The sequence below is a fragment of the Oncorhynchus mykiss genome, chromosome 7 (genome assembly GCF_057628025.1).
Source record: "Oncorhynchus mykiss isolate SJ-2025 chromosome 7, ASM5762802v1, whole genome shotgun sequence".
Taxonomy (NCBI): domain Eukaryota; kingdom Metazoa; phylum Chordata; class Actinopteri; order Salmoniformes; family Salmonidae; genus Oncorhynchus; species Oncorhynchus mykiss.
The window spans coordinates 54,402,501-54,413,395 of NC_143028.1; the positions used below are offsets into that span (position 1 = coordinate 54,402,501).

Sequence of the window (10,895 nt, forward strand, 5' to 3'; positions counted from 1 at the left end):
TCTGTTTAAACCTGATGTTAGTTTGTCTAATCATAATTGTATTTAGATATCTATTTTGTATGTATATCAGTAGATATTAATTTGGATGTCCTACTATTGTTTTACCATGCCATGTTCATCTAAAATTGTTTCATTACTAATTTCTTAGATTCAACCCAATTCCCCCACCTACAAATCTTTAAAAAATAACATACCCGTCTTTAGCACCCACACAACACAGGATATGGTAGTAGAGGTGACATGTCTGAGGAGGAGGGTGAGGAGGAGGAGGGTGTTATTTATATAGCCATAAGTCCAAACAGAGTAACGACTTCGGACAGGCCATTCTTTAGCAGCCTGGCAGTGAAAGCCCCCTCTGTAACTATGCCAACAGAACACTCTGATTCTGCCATCTCAAAGTGAGAGAGAGGGATGTCGGCAGAAGAAGAAGAGAAAGAGCTTAAATCAAGGAATGGTTTAATATGATGGAAAATTACAGAGTTAAAGGGGACTTCCTTATTTTTTCAAATGTACAGGCCTCTCAGTGACGGTAAACAATGATCAACAATAGAGTTAACGAAAGAAAAATCTGTTATGTGAAAATGAAAAGATAATCCCAAATGCCTATTCTTGAATGACCAATGACCTTTGTTTACATCTACCCAGAATGAGTCAACTTTAAGGTTTTCTAGGTCACTGTTGTCCAACTACAGGGATTTGCACTAAGACGATTCACTCAATCATATTTTTGAAATATTATCCAACCGGATAAAACGTAATTTAAAGTATTATAGGATAAACTATAGGAACCGCTTGTAGGAAATCACGTTAACATTTAAGGATAAAACACTGCAGTCAGTCCACTCATGATCACACACAACTATAATCCATTTATTGTTTTTCTGAGATAAAATCTGTAACATCTCTCACTCTCTTCGGGAGGTGGAGTTACGGTGTGCTTAGGACCCCAGTGGAGTGATGAGTCATGCCCAGAGTTTTAACTGGTCAAGTCATGCGGTCAGAAAAACAGGGAGAAATCTTGATTTTTGACATTGAGACACATTTAACCAGTGGCGACCTGTCATTCAGGCCAGGTGGGGCAGACATTTTTTGGGCTTGCCTGTTTTGCATGTTATTTTGGCATTTAAACGTGTCACGTATCAGTTTGCAAACAATGTAAAAATAGTATATATAATTGAGTTAATAAAGCCGCATACAAACATGGTCTCTTTTTTGTTTTCTTGAGTAAGGCAGCTCCAAAATGCAGGCAGCCTAGCTCAGTGCTTTCTGTGGTGGTGGGGCAAGCCAGCAGAAAATATGGAGCGTTGCGACGTGATTGCCTCAGTGTTCTGTCACTCATGGGGACTTTACGTCACTGCCAAGTATAAGAGGGGACATTGAAAATTCTAGCCCTTCGGCTCCTGCCATAGAAGTGCCCATCCAAGAAGGCTCAAGGTCATTGGCACAGTAGCTTTGATTGGACTGATCATGTCAACGTCATACTTTCACAATCTTAGCTAGCAGTCATCATCTTGAATCAAGGCGACAATCTACTGGCAAGTCCTTTTTAATCCTTGTCATATGAAGATAAATATTGAAGAGGAATTATAGATAAAACGTATCGGTGCTCATCGGCCATAAACATTACACAACAAGTTGGAAATCGCAAATTCAACGAGTGGTTTGGAAGGAATCAGTGACAGTGGCTGTGTGGTCCCAAATCCAAGTTTAAAATGATAAACATTCGACATTGGCCATGCTGTCAATGAAGCTGTCACGCCCTAACCATTGAGAGCTGTTTATTAAGGGTGGGTTATCTAGGGGAATTATATGTCTATGTTGGCCTGGTATGATTGGGGATCATATTTAGGTAGCCATTTCCCCATTGTGATTTGTGGGATCTTGACTATGTTTTTGTGCAGTACTTGTGAGCACTCCAGTCGTTGCGTCTCGTTTGCTGTTTATTGTTTTTGTTGGTGAGTTTCATTTAAATAAACATGTGGAACTCTATGCACGCTGCGCCTTGGTCCGATCATTATGACGAACGTGACAGAAGCATGGTTTGTGCCGGGCTCAAAACAACTGTTAACTCGTCCTGTTCAAGTGAGCCGAGTCCAAAAATGTATTGTAATCTGCTTCATAAAGGATGTAATATTCCAGTGAGATATGTATACTGTAGCTAAGAAAGTCATACTAAGTGTATGTTGTGTAGTAAGATGTTAGTAGCCCATGTGTATCACCCTAATAATTTGGTATATTAACCCCTCTTAATTTCGCCTACTGTTCTGACTGTTCTACTGTAGCCTATAACCTGTTTTAGAGAAATGTAATCATCGACTATTGTAAGATCTTTCATTGTCTGCTTATATGCCCCTTTATTTATCCTACGGTTCTGACTTGGTGTACAGGGAGAATACTGTAAGAACTGCCCATGTTCTGAATTCTGTTGCTGTACATTTCAGAAGTGCTGAACAAATAGTTATATTGGTTACGTTCGTCCTAGCTCGCTCATTGTCTTAATCAAAATACAGATTGACTCCTATCCGCTTGTCGTCCCCTTAGGCCATAGTTTGTACATCTCAGTTGTCAGTAGAAGCCACATTTGTTTAAGCAAGTCAGCCATATCAGCTACAGTGCCTTGCGAAAGTATTCGGCCCCCTTGAACTTTGCGACCTTTTGCCACATTTCAGGCTTCAAACATAAAGATATAAAACTGTATTTTTTTGTGAAGAATCAACAACAAGTGGGACACAATCATGAAGTGGAACGACATTTATTGGATATTTCAAACTTTTTTAACAAATCAAAAACTGAAAAATTGGGCGTGCAAAATTATTCAGGCCCCTTAAATTAATACTTTGTAGCGCCACCTTTTGCTGCGATTACAGCTGTAAGTCGCTTGGGGTATGTCTCTATCAGTTTTGCACATTGAGAGACTGACATTTTTTCCCATTCCTCCTTGCAAAACAGCTCGAGCTCAGTGAGGTTGGATGGAGAGCATTTGTGAACAGCAGTTTTCAGTTCTTTCCACAGATTCTCGATTGGATTCAGGTCTGGACTTTGACTTGGCCATTCTAAAACCTGGATATGTTTATTTTTGAACCATTCCATTGTAGATTTTGCTTTATGTTTTGGATCATTGTCTTGTTGGAAGACAAATCTCCGTCCCAGTCTCAGGTCTTTTGCAGACTCCATCAGGTTTTCTTCCAGAATGGTCCTGTATTTGGCTCCATCCCCATCTTCCCATCAATTTTAACCATCTTCCCTGTCCCTGCTGAAGAAAAGCAGGCCCAAACCATGATGCTGCCACCACCATGTTTGACAGTGGGGATGGTGTGTTGAGGGTGATAAGCTGTGTTGCTTTTACGCCAAACATAACGTTTTGCATTGTTGCCAAAAAGTTAAATTTTGGTTTCATCTGACCAGAGCACCTTCTTCCACATGTTTGGTGTGTCTCCCAGGTGGCTTGTGGCAAACTTTAAACTGCACTTTTTATGGATATCTTTAAGAAATGGCTTTCTTCTTGCCACTCTTAAAGGCCAGATTTGTGCAATATACGACTGATTGTTGTCCTATGGACAGAGTCTCCCACCTCAGCTGTAGATCTCTGCAGTTCATCCAGAGTGATCATGGGCCTCTTGGCTGCATCTCTGATCAGTCTTCTCCTTGTATGAGCTGAAAGTTTAGAGGGACGGCCAGGTCTTGGTAGATTTGCAGTGGTCTGATACTCCTTCCATTTCAATATTATCGCTTGCACAGTGCTCCTTGGGATGTTTAAAGCTTGGGAAATCTTTTTGTATCCAAATCCGGCTTTAAACTTCTTCACAACAGTATCTCGGACCTGCCTGGTGTGTTCCTTGTTCTTCATGATGCTCTCTGCGCTTTTAACGGACCTCTGAGACTATCACAGTGCAGGTGCATTTATACGGAGACTTGATTACACACAGGTGGATTGTATTTATCATCATTAGTCATTTAGGTCAACATTGGATCATTCAGAGATCCTCACTGAACTTCTGGAGAGAGTTTGCTGCACTGAAAGTAAAGGGGCTGAATAATTTTGCACGCCCAATTTTTCAGTTTTTGATTTGTTAAAAAAGTTTGAAATATCCAATAAATGTCGTTCCACTTCATGATTGTGTCCCACTTGTTGTTGATTCTTCACAAAAAAATACAGTTTTATATCTTTATGTTTGAAGCCTGAAATGTGGCAAAAGGTCGCAAAGTTCAAGGGGGCCGAATACTTTCGCAAGGCACTGTATGGCTTTTTAAAAGGCAGTAAATGAGGCTGAATGAACTGTTTCCCTGCCAGACAAGGTTCCGCTGATTGACAGGTGTAGCAGAGGTAAGGATTCACTCCATGGTGCTGAAAAGAAAGCTCTGCTGTTGGGACAGCTTTATGTCGGCCCTAACAGGTGGTAGGCACCGTTTGTTACCTTTATATTGCAATTAATGTATTGTTTAGTGTTGTGTAGTGGCTTTGCTGGCATACATTCCACTTTTATTTATTTTTTGCCCCACCAAGTTTTCTATGCTAAAACCGCCACTGCATTTAACTGTAAAATCTGATGAAATGATGATAAGTAAAACAGCCCACCTCCTCGTTGAGGAGCAGATGGTTTCCTCTTAGTTTAGGGCACCACCATGTGGTTATTTAACGTGCAGGAATTATGTACAATGTATTTTTAATGAAATCAAATTTTATTTGTCACATGCGCTGAATACAACCGGTGTAGACCTTACAGTGAAATGCTTACTTACAGGCCCTTTCCCAATGATGTAGAATTCAACGAGACAAAATGAAAACACAAGAATGAAGCTATATACAAGGAGTACCAAAACCATATCAATTGGCAGGGACATGTGGTAATAGAGGTAGATACAGTATGTACATGAAGGCAGAGGTAAAGTGACTAGGCATCAAGATATATAATACTTAGTAGCATGCTATTTGGATTGGAGAGTACTGACAATAATAAGTCATTTCTCCATGCACTTGTCCTATCCAACAGCTGAATCAGTGAAATGTTTGTATACAGTATTATCTTGTTCATTGCCTCTGAGGATACAAAATGAAAGTATGTATGATTCGGAGGTTTGTTAGTGAATTCTGAGTGTGTTTGTGTGTTAACAGATGAATGATGTGCTGCTGTACACCTACCCTCAGCAGGACGGGAAATACAGACTGAAGAATAGCCTCCCACTGACTGGGATGAAGGTCAGAGTCCTCCATCTCTCTCTCTCCCGTTTTTCTCTCTCTCCTGTTTCTCTCTCTCTCTCACAGTTTTTTTTCCATCACAATTTACCAAATTTCTCTCTCATCTTTGTCTATATCACTCACCCCCTCACTTCTCCCTCCCTCTCTCCCTTGTTCTCTCTATAATTTTGTCTTTGTCTCTGTTACTCCCTCTCGCTTTTATATCTCCTTCTTTTCCTCTCTCTCTTTCCTCATCCTCTCTTTCTCTCTATACACTTCTCAAACCTATCTGTCCTCTCGCTCACGGATTCCTGATGGGTCTGTGTGATGTGTTGTTGATGTTTCAGGTCAGTAAACCCATCATAGAGAATGTACCGAATGCTCTGAGTATCGAGGGAGCAGACATCTCCATCACCTTGGCAGCCAGGTGGGTCACACTAACACACACTCACACCTTGGGTGGCATGGTCGGTATAATGATTGTAGTTCACACTTCCCACGGTCACCAAATGCACTGAATTAAGTATAGTAAAGCTTCTCGTGACAGACCTTTTGGATCTTTTATAAGTAGTGTCCGTGCTGCTTTCCTGACCATCTGTCTAGACCACTCTGGGCCATTTATAGCCCTCACAGTAGTGTAGTCAAACACATCACTGGTATATGAGAAGTATGGTGAGAGGGCTTAATGACCTGTGCTCTGTGTGTCCCTGTGCAGCTCCTGTAGTGAGAGAGAGGACTGGTTCCACACTCTGAGTCGGACAGTGTCTGACCACGCCAGAGGACCTGCGCCATTCAGCAGCTGCTCTGGAGAGGTGAGGAGGACTTTGACTGGGAGACAGAGCATACAGAAAAGTGACGCTAGCAATGTTAGCAATAGCATAACAATGCTCCCCACTCAATGACAATAGCAAACCAATACTCATACATTTACTGAGGTTATATTAACATTGCAGAGGGAGTATTTTCTCTTTTAAGTTGAGTATGAGTCACTGAGTATGACTGTGAAGTCTAGTATGGTAGTCGTAGCTCTAACCATATTGTCCTGTCTCTCTTCTAGGCCAGAGAGCGTCTGTGGCTGTCCCTGGGGGAGAAGGCTCCTACTCTGGTGCCTGTATCCCATGTGATGATGTGTATGAACTGCACCTCAGACTTCAGCCTCACACTGCGCAGACACCACTGCCACGCCTGCGGGAGGGTGAGTCTCTCGCAGACAATGCATGGCTACGTCACATGGGAGAAGTTTAGCACGGTATGATGAGGCTGGAGTGTGTTTTCCACAGTCAGGCCTGACCTGTGTGTGTTGGGTGTTGTGACGTGGTCCTGCTCTACTCAGATTGTGTGTCGGAGCTGCTCCAGGAACAGAACCCCTCTGAAGTACCTGGAGGACCGCATGGCCAACGTGTGTGACCACTGTTACAGCGAGCTCCAGAAGAGAGGTGCATAACTCCTCCTTTCCTGTACTGTACTATACTGTACTGTACTGTACTATACTATACTGTATTATACTATACTGTATTGTACTGTACTATACTATACGGTATTGTACTATACTGTATTGTACTATACTATACTGTATTGTACTGTACTATACTATACTGTATTGTACCGTACTATACAATACTGTATTGTACTGTACTATACTATACTGTATTGTACTATACTATACTGTATTGTACTATACTATACTGTACTATACTATACTGTATTGTACTGTACTACACTATACGGTATTGTACTATACTATACTATACTGTATTGTACTGTACTATACTATACTGTATTGTACTATACTATACTGTATTGTACTGTACTATACTATACGGTATTGTACTATACTATACTGTACTATACTATACTGTATTGTACTGTACTATACTATACTGTATTGTACTATACTGTATTGTACTGTACTATACTATACTGTATTGTACTATACTGTACTGTACTATACTGTATTGTACTGTACTATACTATACTGTACTGTACTATACTATACTGTATTGTACTATACTGTACTATACTATACTGTATTGTACTGTACTATACTATACTGTATTGTACTATACTATACTGTATTGTACTGTACATGCCGCTCTTGACTATTGGAGCATATTGAATGTGTGTGAGTCCAGGTGTTAAGGTCAGGGCTTCTCTGTCTCCATAGGAGGAAATGTGTCTGTGGTGAGTGGTACTGACAGTCCTCGTTCTAATCGGCGCTCCATCCGCCCGCTCTCTGCCGTCTTCCAGAACTTTCACCCTCCCAGCCTGTGGAGACGCAAGGGCACCGCCTCTCTGACCCAGGTAATCTCACACGCACGCACGCATACACACACACACAAACCACTAATATTCTACCAAATGAATGGTAAAAGCTATTGTCCACGCACTAAACTTATATTTTAATGTAAACATACATTTTCCTCAAAGTGTCTCTTAGACAGGGTTTTTTCCAGCTTGATCTTCAATTCAAGCACCTTGGTTGTACTGAGGTAGTAGCAGCATATGTTCCCTTTGCCCTGTTATGTATGTAAGTAATATCTCTGTGTGTTCCTGTGTTGTCTCTAGGTGAGTGTGTCAGAGGAGTGCTCTATGAGCGGGACTCTGCAACGCAGTAAGAGGAGCAAGAGGAACTGGAAGAGGCTGTGGTTCCTCCTCAAAGACAAGGTGCTTTACACCTACCAGGCCTGCGAGGTGAGGGGGAACACACACTCCCCTTAAACCTGAACCCTCACACACACCTCTACCCAAACCACTTATCCTTGTAACTCTGTAATGTACACATACCCGACTCAGATGGAGAAAGAGCAGAGTTTCTCTAATAAAGCTAATTCACCCTCTCTACTTTTTTAGTCAGCAAAACCTCCACAAACTGCATCCTTAAAACGATGCAGGTTAATGATCACTGTGTATTTCTCTCTCTCTCTGTCTCTCTCTTCCTCCTTCTCTCTGTCTCTCTCTGTCTCTCTCTGTCTCCAGGAGAAGGTGGCGTCTGAGAGTTTGCCTCTGTTGGGCTTCACAGTGAAGCTGCCTGACAGGCCAGGTGGAGCGGAGACTACCAACGTCTTTGAGCTGTACCACAAGAAGACCCTATACTACACCTTTAAGGCCGAGGACAACCACACTGCTAAGAGGTGAGCCCTGCACTGCACCAAAAATATATCACCACATGATCTGACCAAAACTAACTCTGGGCCATAGTTATAGTCTTTAGCCTTATACGTGGTGAGGTAAAACTCCTGGCCCCACTTACAGGCCTCATTAAGTCATGTCATAGGCATGAATCACATTGGCAACATTATCAATCAGATTGTAATTACAATGTATTATAATTACAGTCAGCACTTTTCTTTCTACCCAGATGGGTGAACGCCATGGAGGAAGCCACAGTTTTATAGCAGTGGCCATCTTGGGTGGGTTGTTGAGTCTGTATCTTTGGATGTGCATCACTCACCTTCCAGACTTACCCTGGGGACCTCACTGCCACTCTCCTGCTACACATAGCAGTGCCTCAGAATGCCTGAATGTAAAACAAAAAGGGAAGAGTAAGAGGGAGGAATATGTTCATTTTGCCTTTAGTCAGCTGTGATGGCTGTGTCTTACTGTGTGTGGACCGAGAGAGGAGAGAAGGAAACATGGTGTTCTTAAAGGAGGGGACACGCTCGCCTACTTTGTCACCCTCCAATGTCCCCGTCCCGCTGCAACGGAAGGTGTGACACCCAGAGCCAAGTGAGGAGCTGGCACGGATATGTTCCGTTCTGGAAAATTCCACCAAGACTACCTATGACACCCCCCCCCCATCCACACTTTTCATGGAATTAACTACTCTGGATTACTTATAAAAATGGAAGGAAAATGACATGCTAAAGAAATGCTGGATTTATTAAAGCAGAGACGAATATGTTGGTTGATATCAAGCTATCACTACATTGACATGTTTTTGACACTAAGAGCCCTGACAAGAGGTTACATTTGAGGGTAAAGAAGACAAGACAGAAAAAGAACATTAGCAGTAAATGTGTTTAAACTGCATGTCCTACTAATGTGTAACCTACATCCAGAGGTTATGAAAATGATGAATCTGTTATTAATACACGTTGACCACATGCCAACGTGACTGTAGTCTTAATGTGATGTCAGAAGAATGAGAGTGGATCTCCAGGTATTATTACACCATCCACCAAGGTCTGAGGTCGTAGGGTCATTCACCCCTCCCGGGTCGACCCAGTATGTGCTTCCATGTTCACAGTGCAATACAGCCTTTGTAAACCAACATGGCGGTACTTTAAAAGATCTCCCTCTATTTACTGAATGGACGCCCTATTTCTATCCTTTTATCAGAACACGTTTCTGCACTGGACTTAGCCAGCTTCACATGCCTGACATTTTGAAGCACAGGTTCTGCTCAAAGTATGACTATTGTCTTGTATTGTTTTACATTTAATGTGTTTCTTAGCAACATGTTTTCGCCATGTACTGTATTTTCTGAAATGGCCTTACATACAACAATTAGTTCATGTAAATACATATGTAGAGATTTTGATAGGCAAAAATGATTTAGCTTTTTTTGCACTCATAAAAGAAGAATGGAACTGAAAGAGCAATGTAGTGAAGTGCACTCTTCGAAATGTTATTGTTTGATCATGTGTCTTTGTCAGCCTGTGCCAAACTCACTAAGCCCAGTGCCTGGAGTTCGTTCTCTGTGTTAGCAAACCATGGATATATCAATTATATCAGATCAATGACAAAAAGAGGCTTGTCATCAACGTTAAGTTGCATAATATGTCAAATTCCTATTTGTACCAAGCCTCAGCTCCGCCTTATAATGGGAGTGGTTTCCCTGATGTGAAACACTGCTATCAGCCATAATCACTGTAGTGGACTTTGAAATGGATGAGTTATTTATTTCAAACTGTTGGGGTTTCTCAAACAAGTAAAGTGGATATCCTTTGTGTGTATCAGTTTGTATGACTTCTTCTCACTACCCTGTGCTATTTCTATATTGGTCACTAGATGGCATATACACTGAACAAAAATATAAACACAACATGCAACCATTGCAAATATTTTACTGAGTTACATTTCATATAAGGAAATCAGTCAATTGAAATAAATGAATTAGGCCCAAGTTTAAAGATTTCCCATGACTGGGCAGGGGAAGAGCCATGGGTCGGCCTGGGAGGGCATAGGCCCACCCAGTTGGGATCCAGGCCCATCCACTGGGGTGCCATGCCCAGCCAATCAGAATGAGTTTTCTCCCACAAAAGGGCTTTATTACAGACAGAAATAATCCTTTCATCAGCTGTCCGGGTGGCTGGTCTCAGACCATCCCACAGGTGAAAAAGCCTGATGTGGAGGTCCTGGGCTGGTGTGGTTACACGTGGTCTGCGGTTGTGAGGCCAGTTGGACGTACTGCCAAGTTCTCTAAAACAACGTTGGATGCGGCATATGGTAGAGAAATTAACATTAAATTATCTGACAACTCTGGAGGACATTCCTGCAGTCAGCATGCCAATTCCAACTGTGGCATTGTGTTGTGTGACAAAACTGTATATTTTAGTGGCCTTTTATTGTCCCCGGCACAAGATGCACCTCTGAAATGATAATGCTGTTTAATCAGCTTCTTGATATGCCACACCTATCAAGTGGATGGATCACCTTAGCAAAGGAGAAATGCAGGGATGTAAACAAATTTGTGCACACAATCTAAGAGAAATAAGCT

General features: G+C 41.8%; 1 protein-coding gene across 2 annotated transcripts in view; it reads left to right on the top strand.

Annotated features, from left to right (window-relative positions):
• Nucleotides 1-10,131, top strand: part of LOC110528133 (FYVE, RhoGEF and PH domain-containing protein 5) — a 44,728-nt gene extending 34,597 nt beyond the window's left edge. Inside the window, exons 13-21 of one of the 2 annotated variants that reach the window (XM_021609954.3) lie at nucleotides 5,114-5,197; nucleotides 5,524-5,603; nucleotides 5,892-5,988; nucleotides 6,234-6,371; nucleotides 6,510-6,612; nucleotides 7,341-7,477; nucleotides 7,742-7,867; nucleotides 8,153-8,307; nucleotides 8,535-10,131. In XM_021609954.3, coding sequence (XP_021465629.3) covers nucleotides 5,114-5,197; nucleotides 5,524-5,603; nucleotides 5,892-5,988; nucleotides 6,234-6,371; nucleotides 6,510-6,612; nucleotides 7,341-7,477; nucleotides 7,742-7,867; nucleotides 8,153-8,307; nucleotides 8,535-8,571 — 957 coding nt within the window. In that variant the 3' untranslated portion in view covers nucleotides 8,572-10,131. The remainder of the gene's footprint in view (nucleotides 1-5,113; nucleotides 5,198-5,523; nucleotides 5,604-5,891; nucleotides 5,989-6,233; nucleotides 6,372-6,509; nucleotides 6,613-7,340; nucleotides 7,478-7,741; nucleotides 7,868-8,152; nucleotides 8,308-8,534) is intronic. The other variant, XM_021609955.3, reaches the window with a different exon arrangement.
• Nucleotides 10,132-10,895: the final 764 nt, after the last annotated feature.